The sequence below is a fragment of the Gobius niger genome (genome assembly GCF_951799975.1).
Source record: "Gobius niger genome assembly, chromosome: 3".
In the NCBI taxonomy this organism is placed as follows: Eukaryota; Metazoa; Chordata; class Actinopteri; order Gobiiformes; family Gobiidae; genus Gobius; species Gobius niger.
This window is the reverse complement of record NC_136854.1, coordinates 14725664-14747210: the sequence shown is the minus strand read 5'-3', so window position 1 is coordinate 14747210 and position 21547 is coordinate 14725664. Positions and strand designations below refer to the sequence as shown.

At 39.8% G+C, this 21547-nt stretch overlaps 2 protein-coding genes across 3 annotated transcripts; both read right to left on the bottom strand.

The window, feature by feature from the left end:
* Positions 1-458: 458 nt before the first annotated feature.
* Positions 459-4013, bottom strand: LOC306960478 (cytochrome P450 4V2-like; the record flags this gene model as incomplete). Its single annotated transcript, XM_079552908.1, has 11 exons — positions 459-652; positions 729-908; positions 1032-1166; positions 1526-1628; positions 2041-2208; positions 2407-2533; positions 2605-2674; positions 2805-2995; positions 3121-3206; positions 3566-3678; positions 3857-4013. The coding sequence occupies 11 exons, from the start codon at positions 4011-4013 to the stop codon at positions 474-476; spliced, it is 1509 nt and encodes a 502-aa protein (XP_079409034.1). The 3' UTR covers positions 459-473.
* Positions 4014-7952: 3939 nt separating this feature from the next.
* On the bottom strand, positions 7953-15818 carry tlr3 (toll-like receptor 3). Of its 2 annotated transcripts, none has more exons than XM_079553598.1 (5): positions 15742-15818; positions 12435-12887; positions 11004-11195; positions 9008-10845; positions 7953-8362 (listed from the first exon to the last, which is right to left on the bottom strand). In XM_079553598.1, the coding sequence occupies exons 2-5, from the start codon at positions 12873-12875 to the stop codon at positions 8131-8133; spliced, it is 2703 nt and encodes a 900-aa protein (XP_079409724.1). In that variant the 5' UTR covers positions 12876-12887; positions 15742-15818; the 3' UTR covers positions 7953-8130. The 2 variants fall into 2 exon arrangements, with proteins under 2 accessions (XP_079409724.1, XP_079409723.1); XM_079553597.1 differs by lacking the exon at positions 15742-15818 and adding an exon at positions 14138-14158.
* Positions 15819-21547: the final 5729 nt, after the last annotated feature.

The window sequence follows — 21547 nt, the reverse complement described above, 5'->3', positions numbered from 1 at the left end:
TTCCCTTGGGGGACATCTAACAAACAAAATTGTTTAACCTGAACATTCAAGCTCTGGCTTGTTTTGAGATTTGTAAGGTTCACAACATCTACTGTAAATGTGGCAGTATTGCCTGTATGCACTGTAAAATGCATTTGCTAAATATTTAATTAATTGATATTAGTAGCATTTCATTGAAAGGATTGGAATTGGATGAGCACCAGGTCATGGTTCCCAAATCTATGGAGCTTGAGGGCAACAGTTTGTCCTATGGCACAAGTGTACAAATGTACATTATTGCACAGGCTTTGAACTATGTGTGAGACATATAATAGCTTCCACTTTTAGGGATGAATTCTGTCTGCGTTAGGATTTCTATCTATCTGAAATATCGACTTCATAGAAACTTCAATGTGACAAAGAAAAGTTTATTTACATATTAATTTGAGAGACATACAAAATACATGAAGCCGAACAACAACAACAAAATAGAGTTAATTTGCAAATGTTTGAGGAGTCCTCTTCTCCAGCTTGATCCAGATGCCCTTCTCTGGCCGCAGGATGAGTTCTCCCACCGGATGCAGCTCCTCGCGTTTCTGACACGCCTCCACCGTGAAGCTCCGTAAGATGGACGCCAGCACCACCTTCTCCTCCATCAGGGCAAACCGCTGGCCTGGGAACAGTCAACCATGTTACACCCTAACGATTTTAACATATTTTGTAAGCGAGTAGTGAAGTGCTAGTCTTACCAATGCAGTTCCGCAGTCCGGCAGAGAAGGGTATGTAGGCGTAGGCAGGACGTCCCACCGAGTTCTCCAAGAGGAAGCGCTCTGGTCTGAACTCTTCTGGATCGGGGAAGAAGCGCGGGTCTCGATGCAGCACATATGTAAAGATGATGACGTTTGACCCTTTGGGAATTTTGTAGCCTTCTGCAAATAGATATTAACTTTGTGAGACAAATATAGGCGTCTGAATTAGATTTGTACTTTGATTTCAATTGCTGGCCATGGTTAATTTAAGATAAAGTACTGATGTTCAAAAACAGTACTCACTGATGGTGGTGTCTTGGCAGATGGTTCGGGCAAAGAATGGGACAGAGGGGAACAGCCGGAGCCCCTCTTTGATCACACACTCCAGGTATCGCAGCTTCTTCAGGTCCTCTGTGTTTATGGGCCTCTGTGATGTCCCTGAATGCACCATGTAAACACTCATAAACTCCCACATGCATTATTAGCACTATGACGATGCAACGATAAGCTTCTTTGAAGGAGTGTCTTGAACATAGAAATACCTATATAGAGCATGTTTTGGTCGACACAGATTATTTATTATAACTGTAGCATTATCAGGAGGGCCGGCAGAAAAAGATAAACGAATGATAAGACTTTCACCTACAAACCACTAGGAAAAGCCTTATGCTTATATCTATCTCTTGTTATTTTGTTCTACAACAATTAAAATGCATTTTACTCGCCTGGATTTGGATAAAAGAAAACTGTAGCTGTAAAATTGTTATTTTGAAAAGAGCAGGCCAAGTTAGTCTTACCGAACACCTCATCTAGCTCTTGGTGCACTTTCCGTTGCACCTCGGGGTGGGACCCGAGCAGGTGCAGGGCCCAGTTCATAGCAGCTGCAGTGGTGTCGTGACCCTGAGAGAAGCAGAGAGAGACGATAGGCGTGATGTAACAGGTCGTACAATAGTCAGCAAGGACTACTCACATGTGGTGATTTAATAAATGCAATTCCACTGTACATTTATGAGGGAATATGGGTTAAAGCATTAGCATAGTTGAATGCGGTTAGAGGGTGTGTAGACCCTAGTTTATCTTGATATTTCTGTAGAATATGTCATCATTGTACATAGAATCGGAAAATTAATTCTAACATTATTTTTATCAATGCTATTTTTCTATAACACACATGCACGTGCAACACACCCTTGCCGAAAGCAATACAGTCAAACAGTCTTCTGTTAATTCAGATGGACAGCATGTAAATCACTACACACCTTCATACTATATCTCCCCTGAAAAATAAATGAGAAAAAAAACAATGGCCCACCTCAAACATGAAGGTGTCCACCTCCTCCTGGATGTCCTGATGGCTCATGCTATTGCCCTCATCATCTGTGGTCTTCAGCAGCATGTCCAAGAACGCCCGCCTCTTTTTCCCATCTGTCTCGTTGTCTGATTCAATGTTGGAAATGTTCTCTGCTCTGTCATTTATGACCTGATAGTTTTAGAAAAATGTATTTAAGATTAATTGAACATGTGGTTTTGCAACTTTCTGTTGTATTCGTGGAACTATTTGCACAATTTTTAAGATCTAGATCTGCTACAGATAAACACTGCAGATTCTCAATTGACCATCATTTCCCCATCTTATAATTCACAGTAGGCCCACATACAGTACTATATACTCACTCACTTTGTGTGTAAATGAATGGAGAACCTTGAGCGTCTTGTCATGCTCTTTCCCATCTCCAATAATATAGTACAGGAGGTCCGACCAAAGCCAGGGCATCCTCTGTCTCCGGCTGACGATGTCACTCATTCTGAGGGGACAACAGAATGTAAATTGAGAGAGAAAAAAAAAAGTTTGTTTTGCTTTTTAATTGACACTCACTTGTAGACACACTTGACATACTCTGATTCTGAGTTGCTCTGAGCATAGATTTTCTTTCCCATGGCGGTTTCTGCAAAGACATTTATTCAAAATGGTTGAAGAAAGGTTGAAGAAACAGCATTTGACAGATTTACTGAAAGAGTGTGTGTTCGTTGTTTGAACTCTGTGCGAGGTTTGATCATGCAATTGGATTTACTGACCACAGATGATGTCCAGCGCACACAGGGTGACATGGGAGAAGCAGTCGAAAGCCCCCTTTCCTGCCTTCTTGTGCAGTTTCTCCACCAGGATCTCTGCCTGCTCATTCATCACCTCCAGAAAGTCAGCCAGGATGGAGAAGTGGAAAGTGGGGGTCAACATCTTCCTCCTCTGACGCCATTTGTTACCAGTGCTGTGTGCAGAGAATAAAGGAAAATAATCCCTTAAAGGCTCAGTTTGATGATGGCGTACATACTGCTGTCATTCACATTGGTCTCGCTTGACCAAGTTGCGGTAACTTAATCAATGAGTTTGTACCTTGTGAGCAGACCGGTGCCAAGCCAGGGGTGCAAGAACGTGTAGGCATGGGCCTTGTCCATGTGAATAGAATTGTTGAGAATGCACTGTGTAATAATAAATAAAAAAGAAAGCATGCTGTGAGCGGTGACACAGTCAGGATTAAGTTTAATATCGAGATCGAAAAGTAAGGAATGCATTTCCTGGATATGCAGGACCTCATGAGGAGCTTTTTGGGGACAAGGGGAAGATTTTTGGGAGCTGTCGCTGTGATGCCAATAAAAGCCAATGGTGAAAAGTCAAAGATTACTTAAGATGTGCTAGCGGCTCGAAACACAACTGTTTTTGATGAGAGAACAACGTTGTTACATTGTAAAAAGCTCTAAAAAGTCTATTTGGCTCAATACCCCTTTTGAATTGGGGGCAAGAAGTTTCTATAATGCAAAGTATAGTACCAGTGTTTTACCTCAACAGTTTCAGTATGGTATAGGATGACGAATGGGACAGTCCCAATCCATATTTTATACATCGGAAGTGAGTAGAACTGGTTACTGAGCTCCACCACCTGGTTAAAGAACGCTGGAAACAACATTTAAATGACATTAGTAACAATTAATGCAAACAATATAGACAACAATATATACAACTGTGTACAATCAATGACCAGAAGTGAGTATAACTTGCTTTAAATTGTGTTTGTTTGTTCTTACTATCTAGTTTGTACCATCAGATGTGCTCAAAATTGAATTTGTCCTACCTCCTGCTTTGATTTTGAGCTGGTGTGCATTTCCAATGATGGGAAGTGTTGTCCCCATCTCCGGAATGGGCCTCATGACAATAAACTTGGACACATAGTCGCCCAGCAGTTTGTATGTGATGTATGTTAGAGCCAGGATGAACGCACTCGTCGCCATCATTGGAAGCGAGTAACTGCCCACAACAAATGCCATTTTGGTTATAGCAGAAGAAAAGAAAAGTGGTTCATCTTTGGGTGCCTGGACTTTTATATGCGGAGACTTAAGTGGGAGGGGGAAGTTAGAGACGGCCTTGTTTCTCTCACTCCGCAAATAGATATGAATGATACAGAAGTGGGTGTGTCAAGCGCCATAAAATACTATCTATGACTGACCGGGGACTTGTTGTAAATGCAATGTCCTTAGTTAGCTGTCCTTCTTTTTCCTGAAATGTATGTGATTCTAAGCACTGAAGTGAACTATACTGAGCAACTCAAAATGGTATACTTTGTACAGATTTTTTTTATTGATGTTTTATGTTTTGTTATGCAAGAGAGTGCTCTCAAAATGAATTTCGTTGTCATTGATTTTGCAATGACAATAAAGACCTATCCTATCCTACCTATACTACCTTTTCATGTAGACCTGGGGTGGGCAATAAATTTTCATAAGGAGCCACATGAGAGACATGAAATTAGTCAGGAGGCCAAACCAACATTAATTTGAATTTAAATCTGCTAAATTTTATTGTCAATTGCTATAAATTGTGTATTTTTGAATGGATGGTTCTGGTAAGCGATGGAACCACTATATTTTGTAATTTTTTTGCCATATCGTGTCTCAACCAGGACTAAACCAAGACTAAAGCAGGACGACACCATATCTAAAACGAACCAAAAACTAGTTTACTACAGAAATAAACAAAACAATTTGGCCTACAGGGGTAGAATAAAGTCTTTATCAAGGCCCGACTGCTTCGCCGTGATTGTGTAGCAATGTAAAAGTGGATGAAAAAGCATCAAAAACATAACAACATGACAAAAAAGCAACAAAAAGGACCACAAAAACGTGACGGACAACAAAAAATTAACAAAAGAGTTAACGGAAAAGTGACGACAACGCGGCAACAGCGCATTGAAACACAAGGAAAGATTTTAGATCAGTTTGTAGGTCTTAGCTTTCAAATGAGGCGTTACACTGGCCTGTAGGCTACAAGCAGTTTTTAGATTTGGCTAAAGCCGAACTGGAGAAAATGTGCTCGGTTTAAGTGGCTAAGAGGTTAAAAGATCCTGAGGTTTATGGAACAAGTTTCATCTGGTTTTAAACTTTTGACTGTGTGGGACTGTGCGTATCTGAAGTCTTAAGCTAAATTAAGGTGGAAGTGCTGTATAAACTAGTGTATAGGCTTCTGTATTAAACGCCTGACTTCTCAGATACATCTATCAATGTAAAGATTGAACGGGTTGGGGATAAAACAAAAATCTGGGATGTCTGTGGAACACTTTTTTTTTTTGACTGTGGTCAAACTTTGGCTATTATGGTTCAGTAGTTTTCTCTAGATATTCAATGGAAACATGCACAAGATGCGAACTCCGCTCACCTGTGTACTTTGCTCAGTGTCCTCCCTACCAGCACAAGCTCCCCCCTGACACATATCAGAGCAGACCGTAGTTGTTTTGGGACAAGGGCCAAAAGCTGCACTCTCCTGCCCTCGACTTTGTGGATATATACTCAAAGATATGCACAGCTATAAACCCGTTTGACTGATAAGCAATAGCTGAGAGAAAGATTTAGGTCCGGTTTCACAACTACAAAGGTCGTATAAGTTTTCCCAGAACTACTACTTTAGATATTTTACCATCATTTGATTCATATTCATTCCTTCATTTTAATTTGGACACAAATATAGCTTAATTTCTCTACTTTTTGTGTACCAAAAGCAGAGTACTCAGCTACATTGACTTCAGTACATTGATTCACTTTTGATTCATACTGCTCATTTTCACTTCTTCTTGCGTAATATGATATTGAAGTATCTGTTGACTACCTGATTAAACAAAAAATGTTACTCTCTTTGAGTGAGGAATTTCGTGTATTGTTTACTTGATTCATTTATTTTGGTATTTCTTTTTTACGTGATAGGATTTTCATATTATGTTATATGTTCATATTATTTGTTTCAAATATATATTCATAAAATGTTCTGTTCACAACAGCATTCGAGTAAACGGAACACCAGTGTGCGCGGTAAAGGTGCTGGGTGGAGGAGGAGGACGCTCTGGACCTGCCTTTAACTCCAGTGGCACCGAGGAGCCTCCGTGGGACGGTTTTATGTCAACATCATCCAATCAGAGACGTCTTAAGATTAGGCACCGGCCCACTATCCTATCCGTGGCTAGGGCAGGGTCAGGGTTAAGGTGATTGGTTGATATATGTGTGACGTTTCACCCTCATGACTTGTGACTGGTTGATCTACTAACTATCCTAGGAAAAATATATTCGCACCCCGGGAGGATGACTGGCCAGAGGAGCAGGTCCTTCTATCTCGAATGCTATTTCACAGTTAATGTTAAAGTTGAGCTGATTATCAGACGGATGCCCACAACTTCAGAGAACACGCTCATGGCTTAAGGGAACTTTTTTCTGCTGTTGTGCGTAATTTCCTCATCCAGACTAAAGTCTGTTGGAGGACTCGTCCGTTCTTGTGCTTTAGGTTCAGCTGCGCTAACTTCAGCTCATTGTGAACGACTGTAATAATGACCCTGGAGTCAGGCTCAGCCGGACTCCTGTTGTCGCCAAGCGTGCACTCTGTTGCACAGCAGCATTAACATCACAAAGGGCCCTGTTCTTTAGTTGGAATTAAACCTGTCCTTCTCACTCTTGTTAAACGTACGAGGAATGTTTCTAGAGATAACTAGTGCTCCTCTGATTTAGTGGCCAAAATCTTTGGGGGTGCTTTTGCAATCCCAGCACCCACTCATCCCAGTCCCATGGTGTGATTATTTATTTTGCAGGGATATAAAAGAACAGCTGCGCATTACAGTGCTCAAGAAACATATAGAAGCGTATATTTTGGCCACCATACCCACATGTGGCTAAAAGACATACAACAAAATGAATAGAGTAAAAAGTGCAAAACAAAACCTCTAGGAAAGTTTCTAAACCTACCACTAGGTGTCAGTATTGTACTAGATTCAATGGTGTATCAGTGTGCTGTATGTGTGAGTGAGGGCTTGAGTGCTCATTCAAGGTGGAAGTGCACTATAAAATCTAAACCAAATATCAACATTTATATTAATTCATTTTTTTAAGGTTATTTTAGTCTTTTTTTTATCAGACCAGGGTACTTTTCTTCTTCAGAACACTGCAAGAAGTGAGCAGTCAAAATGGTTGAAGAGGAAAACCACAAGACTGGAGGAAGTGGGGGGGACTATCAATCACACTGGTCTGATTTTTTTTTAAAAAGAAAGAAAGAAAGAAAGAAAGAAAGAAAGAAAGAAAGAAAGAAAGAAAGAAAGAAAGAAAGAAAGAAACTTTACAATAGTTCATTTATTTAGTAATTGTTATTATTATTATTTGCAGACACAAGTTATTACTTTTTCTGGTCCCTTTCATTCATAAAATTAAATATTGTTGTTGCATGCTTTGACATCCAGCTCTTATGAACAAATTCTATTCTTTCCTGAAATGTATGTGATTCTAAGCACTGAAGTGAACTATACTGAGCAACTCAAAATGGTATACTTTGTACAGATTTTTTTTATTGATGTTTTATGTTTTGTTATGCAAGAGAGTGCTCTCAAAATGAATTTCGTTGTGATTGATTTTGCAAGAAGTTTTTGCAAGAAGTGAGCAGTCAAAATGGTTGAAGAGGAAAACCACAAGACTGGAGGAAGTGGGGGGGACTATCAATCACACTGGTCTGATTTAAAAAAAAAAAAGAAAGAAAGAAAGAAAGAAAGAAAGAAAGAAAGAAAGAAAGAAAGAAACTTTACAATAGTTCATTTATTTAGTAATTGTTATTATTATTATTTGCAGACACAAGTTATTACTTTTTCTGCTCCCTTTCATTCATAAAATTAAATATTGTTGTTGCATGCTTTGACATCCAGCTCTTATGAACAAATTCTACAATAGAACACTGCCTTTATCTTGGGTTTACATTTTGTTGATGAAACGACACTGGCCATGCACACTTTCTTTGATGAAGTCAAGCTTTTTCCCAGCTCCAGCGCTTTTATGATAGAACAAACATGCTTTTTGTTAAAAAGTTATTAATACTAACAGGGCTATATATTCATTGCTGCAAGTGGTTGGTCTTGCCGAGAGCAATCAGCAGGTTCTGGTGGAACGCAGGGACTCTCTCTCTCTGGGGAGGCCAATGCAGGACACAGCAGGGCCTCAGCATACTCCTGCGCAGGAACAGGGCGCGGGACAGCCTGTAGTCATGGATGTCATCCAGGAAAATCAACACCACAGCGTCCCGGCTAGCCTCGATCACTTGGTGCAGAGCATGGGGCGCAGTAAATCTGAAAGAGTCAAGCAGGACAAATTTAACAATGTTTGGAATGAGTAGCTAAGGCAACCCTGATGACACTTAAAGGGGGGGTATTATGCAAAATCGACTTTTTCAAGCTTTACATCATGTTATTATGTCATTCCCTCATTAAAAACATGCCTGAAGTGTTGCCTTGACACATTCACATGTTTTTGAGTAATCTGTAAAAACTCTGATGGCAGCCATTTTAGGGATAGGTTTGCCTGAGTCCTCCTAGGAACGCCCCCACCTCCTGGAGACGCCTCCGAGCTTTCGTCACCAGCCGAGTAACCAACCACTGCTCCTCAGCAGAACCCCCTCCCCACTGATGCCACAGACAGCGTGTGGAGGGGGCGTGTCGGAAAGGGTCAGAGGTTTTTAAAGAGACAGAGGCCTATTTCAAGACATTCACTACAGCCATTTTGAGAGAGCAATTTTATACAAAGCAGTTATTCTAATTTACTGCATTTACAGACCAACAGAAGGTTGCATCATCAGTGTAGTGTGCTATAGACTGGTGCTATGTGATTGAAAAAAGCATAATACCCCCTCTTTAAGCATATAGCCAGAATATTCAAATTCAATAATTTGTGACTGTAATCACAGTATTGGTTAATGCCTTTAGTGTTCTAATTACCGTCCACACCAGGGATCCTTCAGAAGATTGTTTGTCACCACGAACAAGATCTTTCTGGACTTCCTCATGTTGTCCACTATGGATTCCAATACGAACATTCCTGGTATGGAGTCTCTATCTTTCAAACAAAACCTGTAATTTTTCTTCTCCAGTGGAAGCACTCTCCTCTCCACCCAACGTGTATCCTCCTCTGCATGGATGATATAAGCATCAAATTCAAAGCCCCTCCCCTCTTCAGCTTTGGCGTCACTCAGTCCCAGTGTACGGCTGATCAGAATATTCCAGTAGAACCGAATTCTCCATCCTTGAAATCGTACTATGAGAGCTGTGACCATCAGCAGGAGGACGGTGGTGCTACTCAGTAAGTAGAGGGTCTGAAATGGAGTCATGTCTTTGCAGGAAAGTGTGTCAAAGTCCATGATGGATTTGTTGAAGTAGGATAGCGGGGTATTGCAAATGTACTCCTGACTAAGATCTGGTACATTGGTTTTGGTGGTGTTGAGCCAATTAGCAAACCACAAGATGCTTTCACATGTGCAGTCAAACGGGTTCTTGTCCATGAGTAGCAAACTGAGGTTGGACATCGGAGTCTGGAATACCTCAGGTCTAACAGCAGTTATAAAATTCTTTTGCAATTTGAATACTTGCAACGAAAGTAAATCTTCAAAAATTGACTCCTTTAGGTTGTTGAGGAGATTGCTGGAAAGACTCAACACAGTTAGATTGACCAATCCTTTGAAGCCTTTCTTTGGAATCTCATCAAAACCATTGCTGTCCAGTTGAAGCGTCACAAGATTGGGTGCACCTTTGAGGAACAGTACTGGTCCACCGACATTGGCACTCTTCCACAAGCGAGCTAAGTTGTTGTGTTGGAGGTACAGAACTTTCAAGTTGACGAGGCCCTCTAACAGAGTTTCCCGAATGTTTGCCATGTTGTTGTTACTTAGATCCAGTATGGTTAGTTTGGATAAAGGCTTGAAAGGAGAAGGTTCCATGTCTAGGGTAGTTCCAATAAGACTTTTGGCTAGCATAAGTTTCTTAAGATTTGGAACGTGGAGGAATGAAGTTGACGTCAAAGTGATTTGCTTATTGTCAAAAAAGTGTAGCTCTTCAAGTTGTCCAAGTCCTAGAAATTCATCACCGGTAATAGTCTGTTTAATGAAATTTAACTCTAAATATAACTTTGTGAGGTTAGTCAGAGCTGAGAATGCACCAATATTGAGTTGTTTGAGGTTAGTTGCTTTAAGATTCAACTTCTTCAGAGGTGACCCCGCCAGTGAGGCATAAGTCAGATTAGTGATGGTTCTGCCGGAGGAGTACTTAGTCCAACTTAAATCAAGATCAGTTAGACTTGCTAGGCCAGTGAACGTGTGCTCTGCTGTTTCCCAAATGTCAGACCACTGCAAAATCAAAGTCTCCAGAGCACCTAGATGCTGGAACGCAAAGTTCTCAATAGTTGGCAGCTTGGCATTAAGAGCTTTGGTCAGATTCAGGATTTTCAAACTCTGAAGTCCTTCAAATGTGTCCTTTTTCAGTTGCTTGAGTGTGTTGTCCGTCATACTTAGAGACTGAAGCTTGGGTAACCACAAAAAGGAGTCTTTTTCTATTTTACTCAACCCATTGCCAGACAAATCGAGACTGCTAAGGTTGGTGTTTTTCAGCCCTGTGAATGTTGCATTGTTAATGGAGATCACGTTCATCTTTTTGAGGGAAAGAAATTCAATGTCAGATCCTGAAAGTTCTGTGCAGATTTTGGAAAGAACTGTACTTCCAATTTTGCTGCCATCCAAAACAAGCTTTCGAATACTAGAAATGTATTTCAAGCTACCCGGTTCCACCTGAAATAGAACAAGGAAAGAAATGTTTAGTGAGACAAAAAGGGAACCAACATTTGAAACAGGGGAACCAGCATTTTAAACAAAGAATGATGGAGTTTTAGTTTCCACTTCCATCTTAGGGAGAATTTCATTTCCCATTTCAGACGAAGGATACTCACTGATGACAGCGGTACAGACGACATGTTGAGAACTTGCAGTGAAGAGTGGCTGAGGAAGTTTAAATCACCCGTCTTCAAAATATTTATGTCATTGTGGCTCAGGGCAAGATATGTCAGCTTGGGGAGTTGTGGTTTCAAACTCAGCTGGGCAGACTTGAGATTGTTGTTGGAAACATCCAGATATTTTAGATTCTGTTACAAAAGAAGCAAAAATGTTATAGCAAAACCAAGACATTCACTCTATTCTGTTGTTTCTCAATGGTGCAATAGACATCAATTGACATATTTGTGCCATGATATTCTTAGTTGTTCAGGATGTGTTGTGGGATATATGTACCTAACATTACCAACATCAAATAAAAAAAGTAAAAATTCAATTATAATTCAATTCTATCACAAATAATGAGAAAATAGCTTATACCACTTTTCATTTTATCCCTAAATGACTAATGCCTGTATCAAAGTAAATTTACTCAATGGGTAACATTTTGAATTGTACTGTTTCTAGCAATACAAAACATGTTTCTAATGGCTAGCTAGACCCAGGAAATGCTCTTTTTTCAGTGGATAATGAAAGAATGGATTTGGATGAGGACCTAACTGATTTAAATCTGGTTGCCTTTCAAGTTTCAAGTTCAAGTTTAATGGTTTTGTATAGCCCAATATCACAACAGAAGTCGCCTCACAGGGCTGCAACAAACATCAAGGCAATAAAACAGAGCAATAAATATGACAATTAAATTTAAATTCGTCAAAAATCTCCTTGGAGGCCAGCTGGAGACATCGCTGCTCCCAGTAAAGTTACAGTAGGAGAGATGAGCCACTCACAGGAAACACACGCTTGTTTTACTAGGATTTTTTGAGGCAATAGAAGTATTTATGGAAAAATAAAAGCTTGAATTTTATCCTATCTATTAGGATGAAATGTGGCTTTAAATGGGCTAGATGCAAGTTCACTATTTAATACTCACTACTGCCACCTGAGGCCATACGTGTAACTGCACCTTCTATATTTAAACTCGTGCATGATGGCAATTCGGTCCCGAAGTACGTTTTTGAGTGACAGTGCAGGATTTTAGAGGCAGTTGTGGTGAACAGGTCTGGGCTCATTCTACACATTAAGACATTGTTGGAACATGTAGGGGGATTTTTAAACTCTGTATAGTCCCTTTAAGGACTGTATTTAAGTGGAGTTTCTGAGGATCGGTCCTGAGTAGCATTTTAGTATTTAGTATTTTCAAACTTGGTGCTTCCAATTGTCTTTTACTCACAGCACATGCTAAAAATGATATGAACTTCCTACTTTGACTACTTCTCAAATACGTCACTCCTTACACTTAAGTAATTATTTGACTGTGACATTTCTCCAGTAGTACCTGTGGTTTCACTCAATTAATGGAATCAAGAACTTTGACCAGTCAAGTGCTGTACCTGTAACCCTGCAAATGGTTCCCCGTGCGGCATCAGCTTGTTGCTTGCCATGTTGAGCCACACCAGGTTGGTACAGTGGCTCAAGTCTTCCGTCTTCATTTTATGCATTTGGTTCTTCTCCAAGTCGAGAGTCTGAATCAGAGGCAGCATCTGGCACATCTTTTCACCCAGTTTGCTGATGCTGTTGAAGCTAGCATCTAAGTGCACTAGCTCTGGGTACGGTTTGAGCCACTCGTCTGCAATGCGCACGAGCCGGTTGTGGGACATGTCGAGGCTGGAGATGTTACGGGGCAAATTCTGTGGAATCTCAGCGAGGCTCATGTGGCTACAGTCAGCACTGCCATTTTGCACCACGCACGACCTCTTTTTGGGTTCTGTTAAGCCAATAATGAAGAAAAATATGCTCAGCCAGTGAAGATATCGAAACTGTGAGGAAGACATTGTTTTGAGAACCTATAGGGCAGAAGAAAACAAGGCTTTATTAGTATTTATGTAATTGACCAATATCACTCACACCACTTTGTTCAATTATTTTTCTTTTCTTCATTTGGCAGGAAAGTTAAAAACACAAAATGGGGAAGAGAGTGTTGAGAAACCATTACTCAAACTCACAGATTTGTGCCATAGTACACACTATATTATAGCATTCTTGATTTCCCTATGGGGACGATAAAGTACTTAACCCTTGACCTTGATTAAACTTATGTTATGTTATTCTGCCACCTTAACTAGCTTCTAAAAAAAAAAAAGAAGTATTTATTATTTACTTCTTGCGTTGACGATTACGGACAAGCGGCACGTGTGAGGCAGGCAAAATACATACCGCTCGACTTACACCACCAAATCCCCCCAAACCCCCCCTCCTCGAAAGACACCATACGCCGCCCCCTGCTCGACAGTCACCACCTTAACTGCCACATTTCCTGGGGGAAACCCTGGCTACGTTATGTTAATTTTAGACCATAAAGCCAATGCTATTGATAGTACTTACTGTACAGTATGTAGTATAGATTATTTAATGAAAGATGTACTTTTAATTTATCTTTTAATTTATCTTCTATTTTTTTTTACAAGATTTCTTTTCTAAGATCTATCTATTTATTAGAGAAGGTGATGAGGCAATCCATACAATTCTTAAAATGGCAAAAGCACATTATAAATTTAAATCTAAAATAATAACAGTTCATAATAGCAAAAAATATATATATAAATTCTACTCAAACCATATTTAATCTGGTTCACCAGTTCTTGTTATTACACAAAACTAGATATCAGAAAAAAATATGTGATTTTGCCACACAAAACTCAAATGGACTGGATTATATGTCACAAATGTAGATCCAGATTCAACATAAACACCATGGGGGTCATTTATCAAGCAGTTGCTCATGTGCAAAGCAAGTAGTAAATGCTAAAAGCAATTTCTAATTTTTTTACTCCTTGCCTTGTTTACAACTTAGCTTTGTGGCTAAAGCTGTAATACAGGCGTCATCCAATGGTAAATTAAGTGCAACATGCCAACAAAATAGTATAATTTTTCAGCTTGCACCCACTATTCATTACCTGCCTTGATACTTGCCTTCATGTGCAAAGAAGTTTCTGCGGTTTATGAAATATAAAATAAACATATAATTTCACATAATATAATACCACAGGCCTGCAATATCCTACATATTACATATCGGTAGTAAACATTGCCATACCTTCAACCCTCTGTGTGTCCCTTGTCTCTACCAAATAACACTACACTAAAAGCTCCATATTCCAGTGCGCTCTTCCGCAAACAACTCGTCACATTTAGTTTCACATCCCCCAAGTTTGGTTTTACATCTCCTTTGTGGCTCAATTAACCCATAACAAAGAGTAAAGGGGAAAAAAACCACAAAAAAAACAACCTAAAAGGCAGATCCGTGGCGCTGGGTCTTTCAGTTCTACAATCACTACTGAAGACGCAGTCAGTTCTATATAAAGTTCTCAAAGAAAACTTGTGTTGTTGTGTGATTGTGTAAAAAATGAATACTGCAGAATATGATTCATATTCTCATTTTTGTCACATTTTTATCACGCTTCCCTTTATAATTTAACTGTTCAGTTCCCCCATCATTATTGCCTGGCTAATGCCAGACTGCTGTGTGCGCTCGAATCATTTCGAACTGCACAGCACTTGTGATTTTAGTCTGGGCGTTAGCCAGGCTACTATCATTACAGAAACAACATTACGTGCATACTTTTCCATAATGTTGTAATAACAAAGAAAAAATATAAAACTAAACTATATACTAAGGGGAAAAAAGTCAGCATTTGGTGGTTTACTATACAATGTATGTGCGCAACCTATTGTTTTGCGGATGACACGTTCCACTCAATTTCTTAGGTTGTAATTCCTGCCTCTCCCATTTTAGGGCGGCATTCCTTCAGGTGCATAAGAAGTCATTTTTTAAGGAAATTAATTAATATTGTTGCTCTGTTTTACAGTTTTAATAAGTAAGGGATAATGTATAGAACGCTGGTCATTATCGGGAAAATAAGCACCTTCAGGGCGAACCGGACCCCGACGCGAAGCGGAGGGGTCTTGTTTCGCCCTGAAGGTGCTTATTTTCCCGATAATGACCAGCGTTCTATACATTATCCCGCTTATTATACGGCCATTTGCCAACTGAACACACAACATTAACTTCGTACACTTTTATGAAGGTCGAAAGGTTTATTTAATGACTTCCGCGACAAATAGTTCCCAAAAGTTTGCGCGTTGCTAGGCAACGTTTTGCTAGGCTAGAAGCAGCAAGGCTAGTAGCTAGCCTAGCTACTTAGTTGAAGGCGCAGTTGGAGTGGAGAAATGGTGGTGAATCTATGTATCTATCTAACCTATATAATAATAGGAAGTAATGTAGTATAAGCACTGGGAAAAGTATCATTCAAGTGCTGGTTTTGCAAACCGAGTTCTGTTAAAGTACTCATATAAAAAATTAAAAAAAAGTTAAAAGATGCCTATCCTTAAGAATGACATACTTATGTGTGGAGTGTTGAAAACACGATACATTTTTATAATGTGGTGCAATAATTACAAACAATGGCACGCTGTGTTAGCTTCACAGTTGGCATGCTGAAACCTGTCTGTGTGTGCCGCCCAACATCAGCTTCCATGTAAATGTAACTTCAAATACTCCAGTTCCAGCTTTTTTTTTTAACAAACAACAAACTGTCATATTACTACTTAACACAAAACACAATGTCTGGTTTCACTCATCCCATCCATGCAAGCCTCTTCATCTAAGTAGCAGAAGTGGAAGTAACTTGGAAGTCTCACCTGGGTTAGGTTGTTCCTCTTATCTGGTCATAAAGGTTTAAGTGGATAGGGAAATAAGAACCTTGTGCAAAGGTGCAACCCATGTAAACAGACTGATACAAGGATGCAGTGGTAGTCATAATAGGTGACAGAAGTAAGCTAGCTATACTGGAAGTACCTGTAATATGCAGAAGGACTGGGTGCGCGATAATGCCAGCTTTTCACAGGAAAAGAAACTTAGCCGTGCCAAAGTACAAGGTGCCATTGTAAAATAAGCCAGAAGAGGGCAGCATTGTGTAAGTGTAAAGGGAAGAAGTTGCTACGGGATTGAAGATCGGGATTGAAAGTGTTTTTGAGGACTTTTTCCACCCAAAGACCCAATAAATTTACGAAGTTCCCCTAAAGTAAATGGAGATTTTTTTTGTGGCTACTACTTCATGACAGTGTTTTTTCACAACACTTCAATTGAATTTGAATTATTTTCTCAAGTCATGGATGAGATATTAGTTGTTCCTTGTCAACAGTGATTTATATATTCGATCTGCCATTTATTTATTGAAGAAACCCATGGCAATTGTTGTAACTTATTTATATTTTACGCATTACTACAGTTTGCACCAAAGTATCCACTGGTAATAAAGAGGAATAAAACCGCATTTTGTAATAATGTACAGCCTTTTGTAATGAACTCTCATTGCATTTTGCACTAAATTTGATCACTTCGCAATTACCTCGCTGTTTGTAATCCATTGGTCAACACTTCATTCATCATCTATAAAGCATTTAGACATCTTTGCTACCATAGTTTACCATTAATGTTTCCCATTCCTGTGTGTGGCAAAGACTAGGAACAAGTCAGTAAGAGTTAAATTTAGGAAAAGCATTTGCATGTTGTTTTACAGGTTCTAAACATATTCATGATCTGAGCAATGATGAAATAAGTGCTGCCTACTTTCTGATTTAGGTGATGTTGACCACTCAACCCGCTGTGCCAATGTGCCCATTAAAATCCTCAATTGGGCTGCGTTACCCCATTAGTGTAATTTACCTAACCTTTTAACACAATAGCGCAGGGATAATTTATTAAAGGGTAATAACCGGTACCTGGCTTGGGCGAGTGTGGAGGCACATTAGCAGGACAGGAGAAGTGCAGGAAATATGGCCGTCCTCAGCACCCCGGGAGTTGGCACATCAGCATTAATCTGAAAGCACATATGAACTGCAGAGTGTGGGGTCAACACGCTATCACTAGCTCACACACTAGGGCGTTTGTAAATGACAGATTTGGAATTCAAAAAAGATTCAAAAGATTATTCAAAAATACTGTGGTTTTTTTTCTTCAGATGTTGCATATTCAATACTTGTGATTCTTTAAATAAAAAAATTAATTAGTTCACATGCCCATTGTGTTACCTTTTAATGTCTTATGTCCTTTGCACCTCTGTAAATGCAGTATATCTGGCAATAAACAAGTAAAAAATATGTTTATCAAATACTCCAGTGAATGTAACCTGCCTCTGCATTTGGTCGGATCAACATCAAACCGCACACAAACATCTCAGTAAAAACTTGTAGGTAGAGGACAAATTTTAAGCCCAAGGTTGAAAAGCTATTAAAAAAAGAATAAAATACACCCATTTGTAATGTCTAAAAGGTCGACTTTGATAATAAATTTGCCTTGAACATTTTGGTGCAGAAAAAACATGAAAAGTATAGAAAGATTCATGACAATACTGGATGAAAGAGCATTCTCCTTAAGGGGGCAAGATGCAAGTTGGCCATTTTATACTCACTACTGCCACCTCAGGTCTTCCACGTAACTGGAGGTTCTATATTAAAGGAATAGTTCACAGTTTTTCCATACTGAGATATGTTCTTACCTGAGCTTAGACGAGTTGGTGCGTACGGGTCTGGTCTTTGTGCGTGCCCTCAGTCACGCAAAAAGACCAAAGATCTTGTTAGCATTTGGCCTCTCCCAATGTATTCCTATAGCGCCAAACGGGGTGAAGTTAGAAGCGACCAAGCACAAAGACCAGACAGGTACGTATCAACTCGTTTAAGCTCAGGTAAGAACATATCTCAGTATGGAAAAACGGTGAACTATTCCTTTAAGCTCGTTCATGACAGATATTCGGACCCGAAGTAACAACTTTTTGAGTGACAGAGCAGGATTTTAGAGGCAGTTGTGGTGAATAGGTCTGGGCTCATTCTACACCTTAGGAAGTTGCTGGACGATGTAGGTATAGTCTCTTTAAGCTTTGTCACAGCTTACATAATATTGGTAAACGTGAACATAACAAACACATTTTTTTAATCTTTTCTAAATCCCGGTTCATATACCTGTGTGTTCCATCAGATTGTCTTTCCACCGATTCTGGGTTAGATTAAATAAAGCTACTGCACCCGCTCTTTGCTCTGTGATTGGTTCATCTTAAACCCAGAACAGCTTAGTGCCTTGAGCCAGGTTTGAAGACGATTTATCTACTGGAATGTTAAACATGAGAATGAATTACGAAAATAGTCATGCATATCTGTAGAAATGTGTTCATTTTCTTTGACTGCTCATACCACTCCTAGATCAGTCCTCTTTTTATGATTATTTCCACTCCAAAATCTAATATCACTTGTAATGACACTGCATCTCGTCATATTTCATATTTGATCAAGTCATTTCAGAATTTGTTTCAGACTTTTACCGATACATGTTTCCTGATCGTAGCATTGTGACAAACTGCAGAGCATCAAAGGCCAAAGAGGAAGATTCAAACAAATATGTGTTGCGGATACTTGAGTCACACCAGGGTCAGTGCCTTGTTTTTGTGCGCTCTTTGGACAGAAGGTTTTCATCCATTGCCTGACGAATTGCCTTATGCCCAAAAGAGGAGATGTGAGAAAGTCAAAATAATGAAATATAAATAACTATCAAGCAAGCTGTATGCTCCCTCCCCTACGCATTCTTGAAAAGTCAAGGAGAATGTTGCCTTAACCTTTTTGAGACCACTTTTACTTAGTGTCTTCTCATAATTTGGATTCCTCGGTCATCAACGTTTTCTTAATAGCTACAACTTGGCTGGAAATCTTTTCTATTTGGCTCTGTATATTTTTATTTGCTCCCTTCACTTTTCATTGAATCTTTAATTGATCTTATTGCTTTTTAATGTTACTTTGACATTCGTTTTGTTCTGTAAGCCCTTTGAATTGCTTTGAATTGCTGGCCTGATTAAATGTACCAGGGGTTCCCAATAGTGATGCGAGTGATGGGAGTCGGGTCGGACTTTTGGGTCAAGACCGGCCCTGTAAAAAATCAGTCATACAGTATTTAATGTAATAGTCGAGGCCATTAGCAGACATAAAGCTACAAAACCGAGGACAATAGCTGCATGTTGTTTCTGCCGAATTCATGGTAACGCCTCATAGCACTCACCACTTTAATCTGATCGTTTACAACTAGCTGCAACATTTGTAACATTTCTAAACAATCTTAAAATGAGCGTTCCGTTAAGGAGGTTCCTCTTGAGACTAAACTTCACAAAACCAACTGATCGCACTGTGCATTTAGGTAATGAAATGGCAAAACTCACCACGGAGTTAGGGAGGTGTGGAGTGAAAATAGAAGTTCCAAAAAGGCCAAAACTTTGTAAATCCTTTCAGTGGAAACCTGAAGCTATTTCCAATCTGTGCACATTGAGACGAGGGACAACTCCCAACATGCACCTCTTTGAATGAGCAATGTTCAATCCTAGATAGAGTCCCATTGCTCATATCTCACGCTACGAGATTATCTGGGAACCATGACTCAAGAAAGCAGATGAGTTGTGTACTCGCACCCAAATAATGATGAATGATGATGTAATAGAACTCGCAGTACTTTTTGTGGGCCGTTGTGGTACAATACGGGCCGGATCACTCATTTGGCCTGACCCGTCCCAAAATACATCGGCCCACCGGGAAAATTCTTGGTGCTGCCAATGGCCTGTTATGCCCTGTTGGGATCCTTTCAAAGAGCTGTTCAAATGACTGGCTCTTTTTGATCCTGTTGTTCATGTTTTATTTAGCAAAGAAAATGTGAAAATCCACATTAAAAAGTCGATATCACTAATTCCTTCTTATACCTTGCTAAAGAACAGACAATGGAAGGTGACAGCTGCTTTTGGAACCATTCATGTGGATGATAGTGTATGTACTTCATAAATATGTATGCACTGCCGCCTATGTCCTGACCATAAATATTCTATAAGCCCTCTTCTTGATAAGGTTATCTCCAGCATAACCTCAGAGGCCAGAGTGCTGTGCTGTCCTGCATGTACATGTACGAGAGCTGCAGTCATGATCGCTGTGCCCTCTGCACAACCCGCCACCCACCACAACCACTGCAGTACATCACCCCCTCAGCCCCACCCTCTGACGACTGCTGACCAATCATGTTTAGAGGTCAGCCCTGCCGTCTCATTCTTGTGTCACACATCAAGGAGAGGAGAGGAGTAGAGAGGTGGGTGGGTGGTACTAGCACACTACTATCTGTACACATGAAAAAGCAGTGAAAAGAGAAGCCGTGGCAGATCACACATCATTTGCGTCAAACTCATTTTTTTTTAAGAAGCCTGCAAGAAAATTAAAATCTTAGACCTATAGTTTGCTAACAGGTGTGCAATTTAATTAAAATTACTGACACCCATAGTGAGATTAATTATAACCTTTGAAATGTGTGTCATGTAAATAAAACTTAATGCCACAATTCATGTAAAGAGGCTACAACTGCCTCACTAAGTAATGTGTGGAACAGCCTTTCAGCTGTGAAAACAGACCAAATAAGCTGTAGCTGGCTCTTTTCAAAAATGAGATCCAGGCTGTTCATTCCTTATGCTGCAAACCAAGATGCTGGTGCAGTTCTACACAGCCATCATCGAGTCCATCTTCACCTCCTCCATCACCGTGTGGTAACCCAATGCTACAGACCAGGATAAGCCTCGACTGCAGCGCTTTGACCCTGGACCCCTCTCCCCTCAGGCAGGAGGCTACAGTCCATCCAGACCCATACCTCCTGCCGAATGAACAGTTTATTCCCCTCTGCCATCAGACTCATGAACAAAAACAAGAACTATATAACTCAGTTATAGACTCGTGAATGTAATCTGCTCTATTGCACTATGTGGTATGTCCGCTCTCATATTTGCTGCTAACATTCAATGCAGCTGTACATCTGAAAATACACTCAGGCTGTTGTTCTTTGTCAAATTGTTGTGGTCTTTATCATAGTGTAAATGTAATATTCTTATGCATGCCCTTATAGTTTAATGTCTTTATAATTTATTATTTATCTAAAGTTATATGTTATTTTTTCATGTTGCACGATCAACGGGAACAAATTCCTAGTTGTGAACGGTTTCATAATCATGGCAATAAAACCAACTCTGATTCTGATTCTGATTGTGCTTCAAAGAACCACAAAAGGTTCATGAATGTCCCATCATTCATCAGCCAGTCAGACCATCAGGTACGCATTGTAAGAGAGTTCTAGGACTCGGATTTAAAATGACATGATGCCCAAGCCATGAGTACAAATCACATCTCATCATCATCATCATCATCATCATCATCGCTTCCTTGACCATTTTTTGTTCTTCAACTTGACCAAGATGAATTCCAATCTTGGAATATACAAGTTCCATGGGGGAAGAAAATCAACTAATGGAACAACCTGGTTCCAAAAAGTTTCATATTGATCCAGTCACAGACACAAACTTGCAACTTGTAAGTTTCTCAAAGGCAGACGATTTTCTCTGTCTCATTCAGCAGAACCAACTTTGGAACTCACTGTAATAAACAA

What these genes read in the sequence shown, in the direction of transcription:
- tlr3 (XM_079553598.1), bottom strand. Translation starts at nt 12,875, where the DNA reads ATGTCTTCCTCACAGTTTCGATATCTTCACTGGCTGAGCATATTTTTC. An exon ending in AACCATTTGCAGGGTTACAG is followed by an intron (nt 11,196 to 12,434) that starts GTACAGCACTTG and finishes CTTTTGTAACAG; the next exon opens with AATCTAAAATATCTGGATGT. An exon ending in AAGGATCCCTGGTGTGGACG is followed by an intron (nt 8,363 to 9,007) that starts GTAATTAGAACA and finishes TGACTCTTTCAG; the next exon opens with ATTTACTGCGCCCCATGCTC.